This window comes from Lepidochelys olivacea (genome assembly GCF_965140295.1).
Source record: "Lepidochelys olivacea isolate rLepOli2 genome assembly, chromosome: 11".
In the NCBI taxonomy this organism is placed as follows: domain Eukaryota; kingdom Metazoa; phylum Chordata; order Testudines; family Cheloniidae; genus Lepidochelys; species Lepidochelys olivacea.
In genome coordinates, this window is record NC_140421.1 from 26,582,437 (window position 1) to 26,606,240 (window position 23,804).

The 23,804-nt window shown below is 43.6% G+C and overlaps 1 protein-coding gene across 3 annotated transcripts in view; it reads left to right on the forward strand.

Moving 5' to 3' along the window:
* The first annotated feature begins 4,395 nt into the window (after positions 1-4,395).
* The window catches only part of KIF5C (kinesin family member 5C), a 144,885-nt gene continuing 125,476 nt past the window's right edge, over positions 4,396-23,804 (forward strand). For all 3 annotated transcript variants that reach the window (XM_084643821.1, XM_084643820.1, XM_084643822.1), the window contains exon 1: positions 4,396-4,858. In XM_084643821.1, coding sequence (XP_084499947.1) covers positions 4,733-4,858 — 126 coding nt within the window. In that variant the 5' untranslated portion in view covers positions 4,396-4,732. The remainder of the gene's footprint in view (positions 4,859-23,804) is intronic.

Sequence of the window (23,804 nt, forward strand, 5' to 3'; positions counted from 1 at the left end):
TTCTTCATCTCACACACACACGGATTCTTTATAAAGAAATCAGCACGGTAAACATATTCTGTTATTCAATCTTTGCTGAGTTTTTTTGGAACATATGAGCATATATTTTGTTTTTGGTCAGCGTTAATATGCGATTTTACTGACAGAATAGTTCTAATACATTTATTGAGGGGAACCACAGCTAAATCTTGTATGGCTTAGTCCTGTATAGAATATACAGTGGCAAACTATTGGAGTGGCACAGAGAGAATTCCTTCCTACCCAACCTCTTTGAATGTTTCCCCATTTGTATCTTTGTCCTCTTCTATGCTATCCCTTACACTTGAAATTCTGTTGCAAAATCTTCATGTTACGTATAAAGGACTTCTAACACATGGGATTCTGAACCAAAGTGCATTTTGTACTTGAATGTTCTTATCTCTGATTAACTTGTAAGATCCTTAGGCTTGAGATCAAGACTTCTATGTTTGTACAGTAGTTGGCATGTTTACGGTTCTCAACAAATAACTACTGTAGATCGGTAAAACTGCCTCTTTATCTCTGCGGGGTGAAGGGGGGTGGGGTGTCAGAGGTCTCATTAATGTTCATAGAGTGCTTTAGAGAAAGATAAAATGCTATAATAATTGCTACATGATACTCAGTGGCCTGTAGTTTTGGTTTAGTAGTGGATTGTTTGTGAATAGGTAGCAAGGAAGGTCTGGCATCTACCAGAGAACAAACCAACAGGTAAAATAAAATGAAGCTAAAGCACCTTTGACTTGGCCATGGATTGTAGCAATGAAAACTAATGGACAGCAACTTCTGTGAGGGCCACTTGCAATAATAATTGTGAGACAAACTGATACTCTGTGCAGGTTGTATTTAGCCAGAGATACCCGTTTGACACTAGGTGAAGCTTGCATCCTGCAGTGGACTGAAAAAGTCTGTTGTAGGTGATGATGGCTTTCCATCATTATGGAATAATGTCAGTTGTTCCATAGTTAAAGATAAGGTTGCAACAGAGGTTCTGTTATAAATTTTTGCATATCTCTTCTCTAAAAAATAAAATAGAGAGCGAGAGACACACACACAAAACGGGCTCAAAACTTGTTGGTTAGCTCTGAGCCTAAGGTAGAATTGTTTCGAGCATCAAGCGATTGGCTCACGAACTGCCTGAGTTATGACACCCTAAAAACAATCCAGTCAGGACAGTCCCAACAGCTTAGCACATTACTGCCCTTTTGGAGCATGACAGCTGTAGTCATATGTTTGTTTGATCCATGACTAATCCTGCACAGTAAGCAGGGTATTGTATCTTTCATGTTATTAATTGGACCATAATAAAACAAACAGTGATCTATGCCTGTTAAAGAAATAAAGAAAATAGCATCTTTATTACAAAATGCTATTGACAGGGGGCTATGTTCTTTCAAACTTTGTGGCTTCCCACACCTCTTGTGAATTTTACAGCCAGATCATTTCAGATGTAGTTGTTTTGCTCCACAATTCAGTACAATCTCAAAAAGGAAAAAAAAAGGTAAAAGCGGTTTTTGAGCACTTTGTTAAGCAAAGAGAGCCACGCCCATGCTAGATGTCAGCAAATGAGGGGTGACCCTAATCAACCAACCAAACTGAAATAGGTTAGGTGATGGATAGACAACAATTCAGTAGAAGTTTTATTTTCCATGTACCACTTTGCTCCTCCTTTATCACGTCAGAGGAGCCTGGATCAAGATAAACTGCTAAGAAACAAAACTTCTATTTTCATGCAAATGTATCTCATGACAACTCCCTTCCTACTGCCACACCTATAAATTTTTTGTTTCTAAGTAGAACTTTTTTCTAAGCTTCCCAGGAATTGATAACAGCCCATTTAAAAACTTTTATTTGTAATAAAACTGCATAATGAGGAGTTTCCTGTTAGAATTTGAGGTAGGCTGCAGTTATAGCTTGCTTCATGGCCTCTCAAGCTGGAGAAGGTTGCAACTCATGGACTAGCTATAGCGCTAAAACAGAGATCCCCAAACCCTTTTTTGTTGTAACATGGAATCACAGTTCAGGACAACTGCACCTGTATTTCCCCTCAGTGATCCAGCAAAGGCATCTTCACTCAGGCTTCTGGCTTCCTAGCCTTTGCCTTTCTTGGGTGGAGATCTACATCTCTCTCCCTCGTGACCTGGGTATGTCCAGGCTGAACAGTTCAGTTCCTTCACTGTGTTATTCCCAGCAAAAGACAGTCCACCTAAACATGCTTGCTTCTTCCCACAGAGACAGCACACAGTGTAATTTCCTACAGTTATAAGTTACCACACAACTCTTCCTATGCAGGCTTATTTATCATGGTAAAAGTATTAGAGAAAATACATTAAAAACAATAAAAGAATCTACAAGCATGCTAAAAACAAGCTTGCAAGAGATCTCCCCCCACTGTCTGCACCATGCACGCTGGCAGGCGAGCTCCCACAAGAGGTCTTGTTTGTGGTCACAAATTTATAACAGCCTCTGCTCAGAACTAGCACCTAGTCTTCTGGAGCCCCAGTAGGCCATGGTGTTCCAACCCTTCCCTAAGGATTGGGGCCCGCCATGGACCAGAGGTCCTGTCCATTTGCTGGATCACAAAGAAGCCCTGAGTCATCTTAAATTCAGGCTCTGTATTCAAACATTTTTTCTTTGTCAGTTACTCCCTGCAGAATGCAGACGGGGTCTCTGAACTGTCCTCATGTCACAAGTGACCAGCAGACAAAAGGTTCCCCATCAGGGCAAAGCTTCAAAGGCTGAGTCAGTAGGTGGGGGGGTTGCAATCCCCTCCTCCCCAGTAACTTCCTAAGAATTCCACTTCACACATATTGTCCCAAAAGATCAAGCATGTCTGCTATATTATTCATCATAGTCTTTTGAAATTCACATTATCTCCTAGAGATTACATTAATCCTTCTTCCTCCTAAAGAAGTTCCATACAATGCCACAGTAGTACACAAACATTTTCATTTTCAATACAATGGACCCATAAGTTACTAAGTGTAATTCAATACGGTTTTACTTAATTCCATAAGGTTTGCACATGATATTGCAGGATATTGTTATATCTGTCACAAACGGTATGGAAATGGTTGAGAACCAGTGCTCTACTTACACCCATTCATTAGGTGCTAAAAGAACCAACCCACCAATAGAACATACAATAATCCAATCTATTGTCACATAGACAAACACAAAAAGAAAAGGAGGACTTGTGGCACCTTAGAGACTAACCAATTTATTTGAGCATAAGTTTTCGTGAGCTATAGACAAACACAGGGGGTGAAGTCCTGACCCCCTTGAAATCAATGATAAATCTCCCATTGACTTCAACAGGGCCTGGATTTCATCCAGAGACTACTACAGAATGTTTGCTTCATTTCACATTTTCATAAAAGCATGGGATAGTGACTATAAAGTAAAAAATCCTGTGACATATCCTCTAATCAGGTGTACAGAAGCTCTTTAGCATGGTTTAATACTATGGGATATTGATTCTATTATATTTTCCATATGCAAAGAACAAACACACACTTCCAGTCAGAATGACCTTTATTTTATATTAAGAGTCCAACAAAGCAAGAAGGAACAAAGGTAAAGTCTGCAAAAGAGAGCACAGTGTGTGTGTATGTCTCACGTGCAGCAGGAAAGGAAACATCTGCATTTAAAAGTGTACTTTGTAGAACAAGTCATAACATTAACAAGCCACATATACCATAGGGTCTATTCCCCTTTTCTCTCTCTCATTTTTAATTAAGCATAACTGGGGTTTCTGGATTTAGGGTTAAACTGATGAAACCCCATACTGGAAACAAAACAAAAGGAAGAAAAATAATAATAAAAAAGCTAAACAAACACCCAAACTGACACGTTTTGGAGTATTGAAAATGTTTAGGGGATGGGGAGAGAGGAGGAGTTATGAAAAATAACTCTCTGAGAGCTCATTCCCCGCTGAGCGGTGTAATGTGAATGTAAATTAACAAAAACGACCAGGACTGGAAATTCAAGACCCTGATTGGAAACAGAGCTGTCCAAAACCGGGGAAATACGTTTGTCATTGTGAAACACTTTAAAATTGTGTGTGATTTATGAAACTTTGAATTTCACCCTGATCTAATTAGAAGAGGATTTCCTCTAGCTGGGGAGCTGTAAACGGCTTTCAAAATAGCGCCTACTGCCACCACCCATCAATCCTCACTCCCCAGCTATCGGTAGTTAGTCAGACACTCAAAGAAAGTGGGACACGGCCTATCCTCCCCTCTCTGCCGTCCAGGACCCCACCTGTACACCGCTCGGAGGACTACATCTCCCAGCATGCTTTGTTGGCTCCTCTCCCCTGGAGCCCGGGCTTTGGGCGGGGCTGATGTAATGCGGTGAAGTCACAAAGCCTCTCGGGGAGGCGAGAGGCGGTGGGGCTTGCAAGAGGCTGCCGAAGCTGAAGCGGCAAAGGAGCGGCCGCTTTGTCTGTTTGCCGCCCGCAGAGAGCCACCTGCAGTCCCCGCACGGGGTGCGAGCCCCGCCCCGGCGCTCTGCAGAAGTGGTTCTGCCGCGGGGCCGCTTGGTTTGTTGCTGGAGAAGCTGGACGACGCAGGGTCGCTGCTTTCTCTGACTCCCCCCGCCCCATGACCTGCTGACGGTGGGACCCGGGTGTTTGCGGTCCCTGCCTGCTAGACGCTGGATGCATTAGGCACGCGGGTTGCAGCTCGCCCTTCAGCATCCCTCCCACCCCTCCGAGATGGCGGACCCAGCCGAATGCAGCATCAAAGTGATGTGCCGGTTCCGGCCCCTCAACGAGGCGGAGATCCTCCGCGGGGACAAATTCATCCCCAAGTTCAAAGGCGAGGAGACGGTGGTGATCGGGGTAAGTCTCGCCGGGATGCCCCCCTCCCCCGCTCCCAGCTGCCGCAGGGCCGAGCATCCTGGGGCCGCTGTTCTGCAGCCTTGGCAAAAAGCACCATCGCCCCCCCCCCCGCCGCGCAGCACCCGCACCCTGGGCACCTGGCTGCCTCCCTGCCGCGGCCCATTGTTCCCACCCCAGGACGGGGGGGCGGGTTGTCCCAGGGCTCCGGTGTAGCTAGCGGGGTCTGGGCAGGCTCCTGCCGCAGAATTGCAGGGGAACCCGCTTCCTCCAGGAGGGGGCTGGGGCAGGAGCACGGGCACGTCCCCAGGGGTTTCTCTCACTTCCCAATCCTCCCCCCTCCTCCTCCTTCTTCTCCTCCTCCTTTGACTTGGAGTTTATTGTCTCTCCCTCCCCCCGGGAAAGCAGCCCTGCGGGCACGCGGCCCCCTGTTGGGATGCGAAGGGTCTGGGGGATGCAGACGCCGGGGTGGGGTGGGGCGGGGGGAGAAGTTCCTCAGAGTGGGGCGGGTGGCACGAGACTGCTCTGCACACCCCGGCTTTCTCCCGGGGACCAGTGACCGCCTCCGCTGCCCGCGGCTCCGGCCCCGGGGCCAGGCGGCAGAGGGCTGCCCGCGTGCCGCGCTCCCCTCGCTCGTACCTGCGGTGGGGAGGAATTGAATGGAGTCGGCCTCGCTTCCCACCTGGGTTGCAGCCTCCCAGCCCCCAGTATTGATTAGGCTGATGTCATTCTGCTCACTGGGCATGCTCGCGCTCTCCCTCGCTCGTGGGGTACCTCAAATGATTGGCAGGTGACAACAATTTCGGGAGAGAATTGCAGAGCTCAGTGTGCGTGTCTCTCTCCTCTTCCCCTCTCCCCGGGCCTGGCTTGCTCTCAGCCTCCGTGTCTCCCCAGCGGCGCTGTGTAAAAACCCGCCAGGCTGCGGCCGGTGCAGATGGAAGGAGAGAGGTGTACGGGCTGCGTGTGCTCTGATTGATGGGTTCCCTTCAGCCCCTTTGCTGTCACATAGCTAGAGAGAGCTCAGTGCGGCAGTCGCTGGAGGCCGCCTTCTTTCCCGGGAAAGTTTCTTCGCTCGAATGGATCGAAGAGCCTTCCGCCACTCTTGCTGTACGCGAGGAGTCGTGCTTGGAGTTCTTACGGGCGTCTGAGCACCGACCCGTGGTTACTCCGCGCCCAGTGTGTTTTGTGGACAACAGGATCGGTGCTCCCTGAATGTGCTCGGTCAATGATAGCTCTGCTGCGCCTGTTTTGCATTGTGTTTGCATTGGAGCCATGTGAGGTCAGGAGCAGGAGGCAGAGATTAAATCCTAACCTGTTCGTTCGAAGCAGAAAAAAAAAGTGTAGTTTTGCAGTATGTAGTTGTTGAGCATAGTTTGTATGCAAAGCCATCATTAAATTTTATTATGCATTATTTATAGAGGCACATAGATAAATGGTTACAGATTCCAGTAGAACAAATCGTTGATTTGAATCGTCTGGAAGCAGTGTAGTAAAATCTCATTCTGTGGGCAAGTTAGTGATATAGTTGAAATGTTCATCCTTAGATAAGTAGATCCACATGTGGTGTTTCTTTCTACCACAAAGTCTAAAATATATATTTAAGCATCAATTCACTACTCCAGGTCCTAGTGACAACAGATTTCTGGACAGGCCAATATTCTTGTTCCACCAGCATATCACGCTGAGAAGTAACCTTCATAACAGCAGCTCTGGAATCACTGACTAGCGCATATCTAACATGATCACTAAAAAAGCAATCTATGTGGTTATTTGGATTCCTGTATGATCCTGGCCTAGGGTGACCATATTTCCCTATGCTGAATATGGAACACCTAGTAAAATGACTCATATTCAAGCAAGTTCAATGGCAATCAATCAGAACTATGAAGTACAAACGTTCAAAGTAACATCAAGTTAACTGAACCCCTGTTAAAAAGAAATAGTGCACAGTTGGATTCTTCTTCTTTACCTTCTTATCTTTAAGGCTTTAGGGCTCACGTGGGAGAGGTGAGACACACACTTACTCCCATACACCGTTCTCACACGGGCAGTGACCGACCCAACCCTCCCTTTCTGGCGATCTCCGCCCTCCATGCTTGGTTGGGCCCCCAGGGTGGACCCACCTCTCTGGTACCTGGTGTTGCCTCTTCCTGAGGCAGCACATGGGGGCGGCATGCAGGGTCTCATGCCTGCCAGATTTCTGCCAGGGTTCACCCCAGAAAGTGGCCAGCAGCAGACTTTCGGCACTGCACGGGAGGGCAGGGACCGGAGCTGCTTCCAGTCGAGGGAGGGGGGAGGGAAGGGATGACCTGGCCCCTGTCTTTGCAGAGCTCATCTCTTCTTTCCTTCCCCGCTGTGCCTGGAAGCAGCTTGTCCCTTCCTCACATAGTGTCTCACATAGTGTCGAAAGGCAGCTAACACCTCCAGGCTGCTGCTGGCCACCAACATAACCCAGCCGCCTCCTATCCCGCAGGGAGAGGTGGCTCAGCAGGGAAAGGGTTCCTAGGGTACGGAGCAGCCCCACGCTCCTTGGGGGCAGGACCGAGGTCAAGTGAAGAGGATGCTAAGACCCTGCCCGGGGGGCTGCTGTGGAGCCTGCAGGGTCAGGGTGCTCACAGGCTGGAAATCGCTTCCACCCCTCTACTCCAGAGCTTAGATGAGGGGCAGAGACACTTCCCTATGCCAGTGCTGTGTGGGGCTTTGGCACGTCCAGGGCTCGGCTCCTCCTGGCCAGCGACCCAGGCCGGAGGGTCTTGGGCTTTCCCAGGGTGCTGTCCCAGCCAGAGGCAGTTGGGGAAGGAAGGAGCCTGCCAGCGAGGCTGTTGGTGGGCTGAGCACTCTGACCCGGGGCTGGTTCTCCGCACAGCGCTGGGAATGGGATGCGCCGCACCAGGGGGGATATAGAGGAGCAGCGGGGCTGGTGGGGTGGCGGTGAAGGGGCAAAGCAGGGAGAGGACAGCGAGAGGGGGAGCACATAAAAGGCAGATGGGTGGGCAGCAGAGGCGACACTTAGCCAGCTGCTGCTAACACCTGCCTGCACTCACCAGCCACTGCAGCGGCACTGCCGGCCAGAAACAGGATGGGGGTGGGGCCCTGCTGGCCAAGAGCTGGCATCCAGCGGGGGCTGTACTGATGGACCAGCAGGGTGAGCGGCCGGCCCCGTGTGCTCCAACCTTATCCCACCACCAGCCTCGCACACCCACCCTCATTCTCAGTTATTGCCCTCTCCCCTCTCACCGCTGGTGGGCAGGTGGTTGGTGAGCAGGGATCCAGCCAGCAGCAGGAACCACCAGTACAGATGCGGGGTGGGGAGAGAGACAGAAAATACGCCCACTTTTAAGAAAGTCAGGACACCTGCAGGAGGGCTTAAATATGGGACTGTCCCTTTAAAACCAAGACATCTGGTCACCCTATCTGGGACCCAACTCTCCCACAGACTGTTTGCTTATCATGGCAGTTAAGATTGTCTGGGGTGTGCTTGCTGTAAGTTCTTGGAGCTGAAGCTTTCCACTGGAGGCCCTTATCTTTGAATGGCTCGTTTTGGCAGTCTGCCAGCATGGGGCTTTGGTGATCTTCAGTGCATGATGTAGGACCAGGTAATTTCTACTTGAGCTAGTATGTGGTTAATTGTCTGACTTGCTGGATTTTGTTTTCCCTTGGTGCTTTGTTTTGTATTTTGGCCTGCAGTGATCACAGCCATATTTATGCTACTCATTATAAGGTTTATTTTTATAACCAAATACTTGGATAAGTGCTTGAGATCAATAAATAAATAATAAACCACATAAATGGCTAGTTGGTTATTAACAAGGTTTTTATTTCAACTACTTACAGGTATTGTCAGAATTTATTGGAAGGACAAGCAGTTTTTCATGAGAGAGCTGCTAAATGACTCATGAACAACTGAAATGTTTTGAGATAAATGTTATAGAAAAGTCTATTTCTCTTTTTTTAATTACTGAGGGCATTGCATCAAAACAGGATATTTGCTTTCTGAGCAGATAAATTCTCATTCCTCACCTTCAGTTGTAATCATAATAATCTTCACAGCAATTAATCTGATGTCAAAAACAGAGGATTGTGACTTCAGGCAATGGATGTTTAGAATGAAGGAGAAATAACTGGCAGAAAGAGATGAAGCCTTATGAAAGAGAGATCTTCTCCATGCAAATGTCAGTGATCTTAAACAACACATAAAGTATATTAATTAAAAGTAGAATTGTTTTAAAAAAACTGGAATCTGACTAAATCAGTTTACAGAGAATTTGAATGTAAAGTGGTATTTTATTTTTTTTCATGGAAGTGAAACCATGTGCAAATTGTAATTCTGGTTATAGCTCATCTCTGCTTATAATGTAGTTCTTTGGAAAACATTGAGTTCAGTTTAAAATGATTCAGGTGAAGAAAGAGCTCAGACATCACTATAAAGCATTAGCTGCTCTCTCCAAAGACAAAAACGAAAAACAGATATTTTCTAGTTCTTATGCACTGGAGGACTTAGTCTCTAATTTATGACATGTAAAGGTGTATTTTGAACCTTGTGTATAGCTTGTGGTTTGGCAGGATAAATCTTCAGCACCTTTAGTTTATCATCCTGGAAAGCTTGTCTCAACCAGAACAGCTTCTTCCTTTCTCTTTCTCATGACATAGCTAGGGTCTGGGAAGAAGACCTAGTGACATCCAATGAGACTTAGGGCTTGTTTACACTACCCTCTGGATCAACTGGCAGTGATCGATCCAGCAGGAGTCAATTTATCGTGTCTAATATAGACGCGATAAATCAACCGCTGATTGCTTTAGCATCCACTCTGGTACTCCACCTCAACAAGAAGCGCAAGTGGAATTGACAGGAGAGCATCTCCCATTTACACACCACAGTGAAGGCACCGCGGTAAGTAGATCTAAGTACATCAACTTCAGCTACATTATTCACGTAGCTGACGTTGCATAACTTAGATCGATTACCCCCATAGTGTAGACCAGGCCTTGGTTTGCTTAGTTGTAAGTCTGTCACATTAAACAGAGAAAAAAATGTATCTCCTGAGTTGGGTTCGCTGCCATGATGCCTGTGAGGAAATCAGCTAGTTTAAACTGGCTTGAGGGTGCTGATGTTTTCTGTATCTCTTTACAGTTTTCGAATTATAAACATTCATAAGAATATTTTCACACTTGAGGCCTTGACCTTAACTGGAACCTGTGGGAACTACTGCAATATACTATTAATAATAGAATGTATTATTGATCTTCATTATTTAGTGTGTCAGATTGAATGCTCAGCTCCAATAACTAGTAATACTTACCCACAGAAAAATCACATTTCTGCTAGAAAATGTTCGCAGCATAGTCTTCATTTTAGAAGAGCACTCTTTTTCTTTAACATTCATAAAGTTATTAAGATGGAACTGCCAAGCTAAATTAAACAAATCAACCACAATTTCAAATGTTCCTCTGTTGCTTCTGAATAAAGGCCGCAAAGTGGGTCTTTTGTTAGTCCAGCATCTTTTTCTTTTTCTTCAGCAATATCAGGACTGATTTTTCTATGAGAAGACTGTAAAACTAGTGGAGTTTTGTTATCACAAAAGATAAGACTGAAACCTGAATAACTGAAAGGGGAAAAGATGTCTAATCCAACTCTTCTGAATCCTTAAAGTGAGATTTTTTTTTTTTTTCTTAACTCAAGCTCCTGACAAACAACTGCGGGGAAATGCTTTCTTTGTGAAATATTCAACATCATGCACCTCCTGTTGTTTTCTCCTATTACAGTTTTATGGGGTTTCAGAAGGTCCTCCAGCAACTACAGGATGGGAAGACTTAAAATTACTGCTTTCTCTTTTCTTTTTCTTTTTTTAAAAAAGGCAAATGACTCCTCCTCCCCCAACTTCTTTTGGGACATCTTTGAGTCTATTTCTATACATCTTGAGTAAAGCTGTATTTTATCATACCCATGACTCTGTGACTTTCAGGATTTGCTTATCTAAAACAATCCTGGCCCCATTGAAGTCTATGGCAAAATTCCCCTTGACTTTAATAGGAGTGGGATTTCATCCATGGTCTTTGTCACCTGAACCAGCCTCCTCCATGAATCTTCTTAGATTTGGCTGTACATGTGTACCGTTTAGTATGGATAAACTAATATAATAAAATGGCTTTAATCGATTTTTAATGGCAAATTGGAGACTAATTACCTTTTCTCAATTTTTCATGGCCAACAATATAATAATTAAAATTTTAGTGTGTCAGACTTATCTTTAAGTTCAAATTGACTCCTGCGTTTTTACTGTGACTTAACCCTTTTTTTGCCATGATGGCCAACTTACCTTGATCATAGTAGGCACGAAGAGGAAAAAGCAATAAATAAATTGCTTTCTTTTGCAGTTCACGTTTAACTAAGCTACTGGATTCCTTATTGAGTTTCAAACAGATTTTCAGTAGACTGCTGCTTAGTTTGTTGTCTTTGTTCCTCTGTACCATCAAGGTGACTCTGTTAGCTATTTGGTTTTGCCTGATGTGTCTGCAAATGTATTTTCCTTGACAGTTTTTTTTTCCTTGTATTTTGTGAGTGTTAAGCGGTGTGCACAGCTCAGCCAGTGAAGTATCTTGGTGACCTGAAAACACTTAACACCTGCAGCTACTGTACTCACATGCCTAAGTGTTTGCAGGATTGAGGACTGGGAGGGATACACAGGGAGACTCTGCAAGGAAATAAGCAGCCTGTGATGTAAAAAGACTATTTTCCCAGCTAAGTTTGTGGGCCTGCAATATATTTCCCTCCCAAATTTAAAAAATAAATAAAGAGCAAGGAATTGAACTTAATTGAGGGAAAAAATGCAGGAACAAGTTTGTTCTTCAGGTGGATCTGTAGTGCCCACTCATTTTGAAGCTTGCTGTTCGTGAAAGGCAGAAACTGATGTTCTTTAGTTTTAGTTATGATATTTAGCATTGTGGATTGCCCTAACTTCTGGCTGTCCTAATGTCAGTGTTCTGTATTTCCAGGAAGGAGACAGAAATTAACTTTTTGATTCTGGTTTCGCATTCCTTTTTGAGATGAAACTAAGGGCTGAATGCGAGCAAAATATTGGCATGTACCTCTGCATACTGAATCTGCTGAGTTTTGCACATCTCTTGTTGTGCAGGCAACATAGGGGGAGGGAGGGAGAGGAGTGTTTGTTTTTAGTTGTTGCTCAACAGGATGCATTCCAGCTGACTAAGTGTGGCACTGGTGGGCTTTAAAGTGTGTGTGTGAGAGAGAAAAACCAGTAAGGAAAATGGAACAAGTTTAAGGGTCCATATACTAGCATCCGATGAAGTGAGCTGTAGCTCACGAAAGCTTATGCTCAAATAAGTTTTAGTCTCAAAGGTGCCACAAGTACTCCTTTTCTTTTTGCGATTACAGATTAACACGGCTGCTACTCTGAAACCTATACTAGCATGGCTTGTTCCATCAGAGGGAAGTCCTACTATCTATTGTTTCAGCCTTGATCTGCTCTAAAGATTCCTTATTGTGTTCAGTGACTACATTTTTTGTGAAGAGACATTGAATAATTTTTTCTTTTGTTAATCGGACACTAGAGAACATGTAGGGATGTAGGGAGCAAAAAGCAAATGATGTTTCACAGCATAACACAGTACTTGTCAGACGCAAATAATGACAGCCCATTCTTCTAGGGAAAAAATGTCTATTTTTACCTAGTTTTCTAATGCGTTTACTATTGACACTATATTTTTCCCCTTAAAGTATCAGGTCAGACTATTCTCTCTCTCTCATGCAGGAATGATAGTGAAGTTAGTGAAAGTTGCACTCGTAAGAAGAGAATTAGATCCATAAATTCTTTCTGTTTAAAGATCTTCGCAGACTATTTATCTGGATCATTCATGCCTAATTAACTTATTTAGCAAAAAGACCTAAAACGATTGGATAGTAGAGCAGTGACACTGTGGCATAAAATCCTCATTGGTCCTTGAAAGCCGTTCACATGATTTGGTGGTTCCCTTTGCTGCTGCATGGCACATTGCTCTTTTAATGAAATCCACACCGATATTTCCACCTCTGAATGCACAAGGGTAGACTCACATATCTTGATGTGAGACACCCTAGAAATACTAGAAATTAAACTCTCATAAACTGATGTGGGGTGGGAATGTCTATATTGCTAGTGAAGTTGATTTTATTTTAACTTATCAAAATCTAACCTGTCAACTTGTTCCGTTAAATGTGTTAATATTTTTTTGAAAAAATATATTTCGCCATGTGTTGAGATTGTTTTCTTTCCTTTTATACAACACACACAATACATACTTGATGTACAGTCATTCATTAGGTGTGTGATATATTTTTTTTGTTACAATTTTTCTAGTGGGAAAACTTAAGCTGGAAACCTTTAATGTGTTATAACTGTGCATCCTTAGTTCATTTCCCTGCCCCCTCCTAACTTCTTTATTCCCATGAAGTTTAAGCATTGTTTCTGTAAAAGAGCTAGTCTGAGATACCTGTAATGAAATACAAGCAGCTTGCAGAGATAAACATGTTATGTCTTTGAAGCCTATCATCTCCAAAGACACTATGCAATGATACAAATGTGTGGTGGGTTCTTCTCTTTTAGAAAACATGACTAATCCTCGCACACCATAAGTTGATACATTGCAAAGCATGTGGTTGACCCCGATGCCTTTCATCTTTCTGCTTTATGTATAAGATGTGTCATGCAGTGCTAACTTTCCTGTCGTGTTGGGCTGTGTTGTTTCCATGCCTGATTATTTCTAGAGATGGAAGAGCGGAGTGCTGGCAAATCTGTCACTTTATTTCTGTGGTGATTTCCCTCCTACTCCAACCCATGAATTAGCTTAAGGTAAATGGGATACATCTTTTATAAGTACTACATTTTCTGTCAGTTTATAAGGCTTCCCAATCTGCTGCAGAACAAACATGTTTCACTAACTTAAGGACTGTAGTTGTAGCCATCCAGGGAGTAATTGTTGGAACTGCTAAAAAGAGTAGATTGCTCTAGGTTCTGTTATGCTTAATAATTAATTGATTGAAGGGGAAGCTGTTTAGGAGGTGGAGTTCTTACTGCAGTGGAATAATTAGTGGAGTAGAGTTTCTGGTTCTAACAGAGGAGTTAATTGTCTGGTACATGAGGGCTGGCTGGATCTGCAGCTGCCTTCTTTATTAGGAAATTAATTTTTGCAGCTTCCCTCTTTGAAAAACAGCCAACACCCAATGAATTTAAAAATCTAATATATTGCATTCTCAATTGTAATTTAGGGCAACAAGAGAGATTTAACAGCAAATATATATTTGTACAGATAAGGGCTTTCTGCAGACATTTCTGTATTCTCAAATTTAAATTTGCTTTCCTTCAAACCACCTCCATCTCTGATCCTGCCAGATTTCACAAGCTAGGCTGGGTTAGTACATGATTAGGCCACTTCTAAGGGCCAGTCTACACTGGCTATGCGGCAGTGCTTTAACGTGCCTTGTGTGCTTGCAGCGCAGCGCTGGGAGACAGCTCTCCCAGCGCTCTAAAAAAAAAAAAAAAAAAACCACCTCAATGAGGGGCATAGCTCCCAGTGCTGGGGCACTGTTTACACTGGTGCTTTACAGCACTGCAACTTGCTGTGCTCAGGAGGGTGTTTTTTTTCACACCCCTGAGCGAGAAAGTTTCAGCGCTGTTATTTGCCAGTGTAGACCGGGAACACATTGGTGTTGTCTGTTTCTGTGAAATTTCCCTTGTGTGCAGCAGCAGTGGGAGTTCTGGTGTACACTAATTATTGGTAATGTCTTAAACCACTGTGTATGAGCCAGGCTAGATGATGTGATTGTACAAATGCTGGTGGCTGGACTTAATTAACAGTGATTGCACCATCACAAAAGCTTAATGGTGGGAGGTTTCCTGAAGATGCAGCCTTAGGTGCTGCAGGAAGAGCTGTTGCTGATTTCTTTAGCTGGGCATTAAGAGTATTTGAAACAGATCCCAGGCCAAGGTGAACCCCTTTACTTACTGTAGGACAAGCCAAAAACTCTGGACCAGAGGAGCGCAATTTTGGTGATCCTTAGTTTCCAGCTTTGTCATATGGGTGAATGCTGAACATGAGTAGATGTGGTGCCAAGGAGCCTGAGTCCATGGCAGAGAGCTAAATTCCCATGTTGCAGCCTGTTCGTAATGGGAGCTGTGCAAGGTGCTGAAACACTAACCTTCAGTAAATCTTGGTTCCTCATTATCGTTGACTTCTAGCAACCACAAGTGCCATTAATCCTTTTCCAATAAAGGCGATCTGGATACATTTGTCTGAAGCATCCCAAAGCAAACCTTTCTTTAGCTACAATATGGTCCTGCCTACCAAATGACAGGCTTTTTCTTTTCTTTTTTTCTCCTGCTCTTGGTGCAAAGAGGAGGAAATCTAACTGATGTGAAGGCAGGAGACTGTGCATTTAGTCTTTGGCAGAGCTGGGAATAAAAGTCAAGAAGGTCCTATCTTATCTTTCCTGTGACTCACCTATCAAGTGAAGATTAACTAGTTTTTGTAAAGCACTTTGAGGCCCCCTAAAGGGTGTCCTTATAGAAGTGAAAATAAGTCCTCTAATTGACATTTAATTGATCATATGTCTTGACTTGATGTCACAAGATATATTTAAAATGTATCAAATACTTCAGTTAAATGTATTGTGCCTTAGTAATGCTGTAGTTAGGCATTCACATTTAATTTAAAACAGACCTGATTTGTGTCTTAACCTTTGTCAAAGAGTTTAAATGTTTCCCTTATTTAATAATATATTTACACATTCTTTAGTCACAAAATTGTTCGCATTAAGAACTTCTGTTAGCTTCATTGTTGTTTTGTGACCGTGTTTCTTAGCTGTTGTAGCTATTCTAGCACATATGAGGCTTCAATGGATTTTCCAAGGAGGCTTTTCCATTTATATATGTTGTGTGTTTTCGTGCACCAAAGCTCAGTGTTAACAGCAATGGTAGATGTAAAGATTTAGAGGAATGCTAATTGCTTGCAATGTGTTCAGCAGCTGGACTTGTGTATATCTTTCTTGTTTGGCAGACTTCATTGTGTTGTTTGTACATCTCAGGGGAGGCAGTCGATGGTAGTGCTGAAATTGACTTCTGGATATTCCTGTTCACTCTGGTACTGTCATAAGAGACGCTTTCAGAGAATACTGCTCCATCCATCTGGATTTTTTGTATGGTCAGAGGAGACTTTGTATGAAATCTCCACTTCCCCTGAGGTAAACTGGGGAGTAGTGGCTGTTTTGGTTAAGAAAGTGATGTGACGCTCTATACTGGAAGAAATGCAGAGATGCTTCACACTTTGCTTAACGGAGCGCTGTCAGTGATTGGCTGTAGCAAAAGATAAAATGGAAGAGGAAACGAGAGCTGCTGACTGTGGACCTTCCCATAAGAATATGCTTATTTTTTCCCTATAATTTTTTCAAGATTAATATTACAGTTTTGAGTGTGAGGAATATTGGAATTTCATAATATCTTGTAAAAATGCACTCTTGATTACCATTACCCCCTACCACCACTGGTCACCCTATGTCCTTACCACCACCTACCAACAGCAGCCATCAAAGTGAGTCACTTAAAGATTTCCTATTTCTTCCATGTTGATTTGTGTAATACCTAATGTGTTTCTAGCCATTCATGAACCTTCTCAGCTGTGTAAGTTGCATTGCAATCAGCCTGCTAAAACAGCTGACTGTATTTAGATATCTACAGCTGGAAAGAGGGAACCACTTCCATGTGAACAATGTTCAAAGTTTCAGTTGTAAGTAGATGTCTCATCTTTGTCTATTTTCTTGTTTAAAAGGCTTAGAAATGTATAAGACTTAGATGTGCATAAGTGAAGTTATGTAGTGGTGGTTGTGATACCTTTCTAAATGGCCAAAACCGTAACTTACTGACAAGTGCAGAAGGGGAAATATTTTTACTGAAGAAAAAGATGAATTGCATGATCTAGTGTGGAGCGAGGTGTGTGCATAATTGAAATGGCATCCATTTAGCCTCCATGGCTTGGAACATTTTGGTTGATTATCTTTTCCTTTAATTTGCTAGCTCTTGGTGTCTGGATTTTTTTTTTAAAAAAGTATGAATGTACAGAATGCAGGCAAATTTCGGTTGCAACTTTTCACTGAATGTAATTTTTCTAAACAGAAAGAACTTCTTTTCTTACTAAGAGCACCTAATGCATACACCTATTTTGTGTCCATTTTGTTAAATCTCTTAACTGAGCCTGTAATGCTACATCTAAGTGAAGCAGAACAAGATCTAACACAACCTATTTACCCCATGCAGCTTCTTACAGACCCTTCCTTTTCCTTCCTTCATTTTTATCTTGCTTTAGCCTTTCAAAACCCAAAGGTCACGTCTAGATGAGACCTTGATTCCAGAGTGGTGTTAGTCATGCCAGTCTGATCGCTTGAAGAAATTGTGAATGTAGAGTGGAATACAGATGCAGAGTAGGTTTTCTTTTAAGAAACTGTTCAGACTTCTGCAGTCTGAAGCAGCAAAGTTCAGAGCATGTCTTTCAGCAGTGTCTGCGGGATACTGAAAGGATATTGAGTGCAAGTCATTTGAGACAGTAGCCTGTGTGTGCAATATACAGTAAACCCTGCTTGAGCTGACACTGTTTGTATGGAAGCAGAAAAATGACATAGGGGAGAAGGGCAGGAAGGTGGACAATTACTGAGTGACTGTGGGGCAACCAAGGCTTTCCTTAGCTACAAAGAAAAATCCATATTGGAATATTAGTGGATTCCCCATGGGAATATTTTACAATATACTGAGCAGGGGACTCTACCTCCCTTCAAATTATCAGGTTTTAGAGTGTGAGAAAGCTGTCTATTTAAAAAAAAAAACAAAACCCATAAAATACCCCAAACTCTTCCCTTTAAGAACTCTTAAAGAGCTGTTGCTCAGAGGCACATGTCTGTCCTGTTGGGTCTGTCTACTGGAGAAATCAAAGTCTCTTCGAAATAGCTGTCTGAAATATAGTGGCCCTTTCCTTCTCTTTAAACCTGTTTTCCTGAAATGGAAATCTACTGACTTCATCTGAAACCACAGCGGTGGAGGCAGCCATGGGGCCTGGCCCTGGAGGGGGGTGTGTGTGTGTGTGTGTGTGTGTGTTATCCTTCAAGTGGACGTTGACTTTAGAAGGCTGATTGTGGTCCTCCTTGTAACTCCAAGAAAACCTCCTAGTTGGGGTTCAGGATTGTTTAAAATCAGAACACTTTTTTGAAATACATGATTTATCTGGATGAGTGCTTCTTTAGTAAGAGACATAAAATGTCAGAAAAGAGTCTTATATTATGCAAAGTGTCTACAGTATTTCTCTGTGCCCCTCTGTCTGCTGAATGAAATCCTATTGCACTGCAAAATTTGAAACACCAGTAAACTTTGCTGTTCATGCCAGAGACGATCTTCAAGTGCACAGTAAATTTTGGTTGTTTTAAAACTAGGTACAGTGCTGTCCGTGAAGCCGGTGAAGAGGAAGAAGGTGGCAACAGAAAATAATTTTCATCATTATCAATCTTTGAACTGGCCCAAGCTAATTTTGAGAAGGAAATGGAGCATTTGGTAAAATGAATTCTTTTGTATTTGTTACCAAAATACACCTTCACCTTTGTTTATCTCTTACATACCTATGTGGTCCCCACTCTTATAGTATCTGAATCAGGAATGTAAAATTCCTGGAAATTTGAAGGTATGGAAAAAACCTGGGTTTTTTCCATGGAAATTCTGCAAATTTCAATTTTTCCCAGTAGTTACTTGCTTATCAAAACTAAACTTTATTTACTTATTCAAGGATGAGAAATGTATTCTGTATAATTTACTTGTCACATTGTGACAAGAGTGCTGAGAGCTAGCAGGTTAGCCAGCACTCTGATCAGTCGGCTCCTCTGGAGAATGCTGGCTGCGGATATGCAGGCTAATTAGCTGATCAAGCTGGGAGAGCTGATGAGCCAATTCGTCCAGCAGCTGAGGGGTATAAGAGACACAGGAAGGGAGAGGTGGGTAACCAGGGCCAGGTGAGTCCAGTGTATGAAGAGGCCTCAAGAAAGGGGGACCACTGTTCCGTCCTGGCCCTGCAAGAGCGGGCTAAAGGCAGAGAAGCACAGGACTGTGTGAGTGTTGGTAGTGATGTAAGTGGTAGAGAGAGTCTGAGGGGTTCCTGGGGCATCTGAAGTAGGGATGAAGTGTGCTCATCCCACGCATGGAAAAAGGACTGTCTGGTATGATATAAATAAGTATCAATTCTTTAAGTATCAATTCTTTTTGATTTTATAGAATAGTGACATCTAGCATTAGGGGTGGGGTTGCAGCTGCAAACCAAGGTACTTAGGTGTATTTTCACCTGTTGGCAAATAGGAAAAAAATGTTGAAAATAAAAACCATCAGTATTGTTGTAAACAAAAGGGAAGGTTATCCTTAAGGTTCAAACAGTATGTAAATAGCGCTTACATACATGCACATACAGATGAAATTAAAATTTTTAGAGAGAGCTCAGGAAATGAACTCCGTATAATTTAGTTAGCAGAGCTCAGTATTAAGGACTAATGGTAAATTCGGGTATATATCCTAACTTTATAGTAACAACAACACCAGAGTCTTTAATAGTGCATTATCACTGATACAGTAAGTGTCATCGTACATGAAACTAGCTATTGTATGAACCAGTATACTTAGGGTGACCAGATGTCCCATTTTTTAAAGGGACAGTCCCATATTTAAACCCTCCTGTAGGTGTCCCGACATTGTCTTAAAAACGGGCAGATTGTCCCATATTTTCTGTCTCTCCCTTCCATCGGTACTGGCGGATCCTGCTGCTGGGCGGGTCCTGCTGCTGGCCGGATCTCTGCTTGCCAGCTGCCCACCCGCCAGTGGTGAGTGGGGAGGTCCAGTGGCCGACGATGGGCATGGGTGTGGCAGGCTGGAGGTTGGGCAAAGCTGCAGTGCGCGAGCCAGATGATCCTACTGCTGGTCCATCAGCACAGCCTTCCGCTGTGTGCTGGCTCTTGGCTAGCAGGGCCCTGCCCTCAGTCCCGTTACCAGCTGGCACTGGCTGTGTGCTGCGGTGGCTAGTGAGTGTAGGCAGGCGCCAGGCAGCGGCTGGTTAGGTGTTGCTTCTGCTGCCCACCCATCATCCCTTTACGTGCTCCCCCGCTCGCTGTCCTCTCCCTGCTTTGCCCCTTCACCTCCACAGCTCCGCTGCTCCTCCATATCATCCCTGGCAGGGCACGTCTTGCTCCTAGCGCTGTGCAGAGAACCAGCCCCTGGTCAGAGTGCTCAGCTCACCATCAGCCTGGCCAGGAGGCTCCTTCCTTCCCCCAGTGCCTCTGGCTGGGCTGGTGACCTGAGAAAAAGGGGGAAAGAGATGAGCTCTGCAAACATGGGCCAGGTCATCCCTCTCCCACCCACCTCCTCTGTTGCTGGAAGCAGCTCCCTTCCCTCCCACACAGTGCCAAAAAGCTACTGCTGGCAGAAATCTGGGGGAGGGGGCATGTGACCCTGCGTGCTGGCCTCCCCCCCATGTGTTGCCTCGGGAATGCGCAGCGCCAGGTACCAGGAGAGGCGGGTCTGTCTCAGGGGCCCAGCCAGGCATGGAGGGTTGGGTCAGTCGGTCACAAGCGTGAGAGAAGTGTATAGGAGTGTGGGTGTGTCACATGTCCCTGTGTGTATGGGGGGTCTGTGTGTGTGTCTGTGTGTATCTGTCACCCCTCCCTGTGTGAACCCTAAAGCCTTAAAGGTAAGGTAAATAAAAAGAAGCCAACTACGCAGTACTTCTTCTTTTTAACAGGGGCTCAGTCAACCTGATGTTAATCTGAACGTTTGTACTGCATAGTTCTGATTGATTGTGGTTGAACTCGCTTGAATACGAGTAATTTTACCAGGTGTCCTGTATTCAGCATAGAGAAATATAGTCACCCTAAGTATACTATAACTCCAACAGTTACGCATGTAGTCGTGGAAATGCATAGCATTTTTCTATGTCTAACCAGAATCCGTGTCTGAAAGATCCACAACTTCTGATTCTGAACTTCATGTACTTCAGACTATGTATGCCAATGATATATACGAATTGTAATAACCTAAGACTGTAAAATTTGTAAATAAAGTACCTTCATTTCTAATACTCATTAAAATGCTTTGTAAAGGACTGAAGGGCAGCAGCAACAATATTTTAAACATTACTTTAAAAATGTTTACTGCTCAGTCTGAGAGAAAATACTTCATGTAACAGTTTCTTTACAATGTTCCCCAAAACTTCCAATTTTTCCATATTGGGCCGTGGGGGTGGTGGTGGCAGGTAGCTGGAGGGGAGCAGAAAAAGGTCTTCCACCCCCTTGAAAGTTGCCATTTTTTTCCCTCGACCCTTATTTCTCTAATCTGAGTGCCTCACAATCTTTCTAGTGTAAGTATTTTGACAACACCAAGTGAGATCGGAAAGTACTATTATCCACATGTTACAGATCAGGAACTGAGGCACAGAGAGACTGACTTGCCTGCCCTGAGTCATACAGGGAAGTCTGTGGCAGAGAAAGGAATTGAATTTGGGTCTCATGAGTCCCAGGATAGTTTCCTAACTGTTGATCCTTTCACCTAAGGGGAATGTGCACAGGCCTATTATCCAAATTGGGGTAACTGAGTAATAGAGGGTTTGTCTTTAGTGGAGTTGTTAACTAAACCCTGACTACATCGTTCCTCTTGCAAAATACTTCAAATATCTGTATTTACATCAACCAAGATTGGATAATAATACTTATCCACCTTTGTAAAATGTTTGAGATCTTACATCTGTAGAGCAAATCGTTATTAGCTATATTTTTCAAATAGGTTGCCTAAAGCATAGAGTGACTTTGCTGGGAGGGACCAGAGCCTAGTGAGTTAAGTGTTGTCTGGAATCAAAAAGCTAACCTTTGGTCTAGCACTCAATATATTTATGATCTCTCTTGCACATTTGACAACGCTTTGAGCAAAGGTGGACTTTGCTGAGTGTGCAATTGGGACTAACTTAGCTACAATGCACATTCACTGGGCACATCTTGTCAGGTACTCATTGAAAGAGACCGGGCTCTGAAGGATTCGTTGTTTAGGCTTGGCCAGTGCATGTGCTCCTTTTTAATTAAATAGTTTAGTGACCTTTCTGTTCTCCTTCATTCCCTACAGCTCAGATCTGCTCAGATTTTCCTGCTGTTGCTTCCAAAACACTTCTAAGATCTAACTTTTTTGTTTCTAACCATGAAGCAGAAATGCTTGCCATGCCCTTTTCTCCTGACTACAGCAGACACCTTCTCTCTAGTGTTCCCAATATTGACTTCATAACCTTTCAATTGGTTAGAAAATGCAACTGCTAAAATGATCTGGCCTGTTGATCTAACTTGATTACTCCTTTGTTGAAGCAATCCCATGGCTCCCTCTTTTCATCAAGTTCAAACTTAATTGTTTATCCCTTTGGCAATGCATAACTACTCCCAAAAACAGTCTACAAGTCAGAGTTAAGGTGGTTGTGCTGAAATATGCATTTCTTTATACTTGATGAGGATTTGTGTTTGTGGACAGTGCGGGATTGATGATGTCTTAAGTGCTGCTTAGGTCTTCTAAATGTCACATAGCAACTGTAACTGTGTGGAGCGTGTATTTTTTTTTTTAATTGTTTGTAATAAAAATGGCTCCTGCCTACTACTCATGGAGCCTAAAGCACCTTTCAAATGTTAATTAAGCCTCTCCTCTCCCATGTGAAGTGGTATCCTCCATTAACAGACAGGGCAAAGAGGGCATAGAGAGTGACATTCCTCAGGATACTCTGCAAGCTGATGTCAGAACTGGGAATGGGACTCAGGAGTGGAATGAACTGACTGCCAATTCTCTGCTCCAAGCATTAGACTAGAATGCTTCACTGCCTTTTTCTCTTATGATATAATCTTGTTAAGGATGGATTGTTCTATGTCTGTCCTGTAAGTGATGACCCTGATTGATACCCAGTTAATCTAAAATCAGATTTATCACCATCTTGCTGAGGCAGGCAGTACATCCCCCAAATAGCTCTGTGACTTTCTGCATTTGTCACAGCGGTAGAACATGCATATGAGTCTGAACTGTCCCTGTCCTTTAATCAAAAACATTTTAAAGGCTGCTTATTCAATTTGGTGTAAAAACTGACAGTGCTGCACATTCAGAAATGGCTAACTTGTTTGCTGCAGTAACTAAATGCAGTGTTCAGTAGATCTCTCATCTGTTAATCACTCTGCCAGAATACACTTCCTGACAGGGAAGCCTTTCCCGGTGCTGTGTGGTGTTCCTGATGATTTGCTGTTAATCCTGGGGGAATTCTGCCAAAAAATAAAAAATTCTGCACACAATAACTTAAATTCTGCAAATTACTGCATATTTTATTTTGTCAAAATAGCACAAAATAATTATACCAGTTTCAATTATTTTGGTAATTTATTTTAAAATACCTGTCACCAAGTATGTCTGTAACAATATAGACAACAACAAAAAATTCAGGAAATGTGTTTTGACGAATAGTTTCCTTATTAGGCATATTAATACAGAACTTGGAGTAATTCATTTAAACTACGATACAGAAACCTATTTCCGGCACCCTCAGAAGCAATGGGCAGTGTAAAGGCAGTGTAAAGGCTTGGGGGAGGTAAGGGTAACAGAGAAGCTGAGGGAGAGGGAAATAATTGCTGGGAAGGAGCCTGGGAGTGAACCTGGAGGGTTGTTGGGGGTGTGTGTGTGGAGTAGGGTTGGGGAGGGAAGTATGGAACAGGGTTTTTTTTGGGGGGTGGGGTGGGGGAGGGATTATTAGGGAGTTGGGGAGCATCCCACCATGCAGACTCTGGCTGACCCCTAACCCCTCCCATTCAGTCAGGAACATTTGCCCCTGTCCCCATGTGTCCCTGCACCCCTACTACCGTTCAGCCCTAGCTCAATGC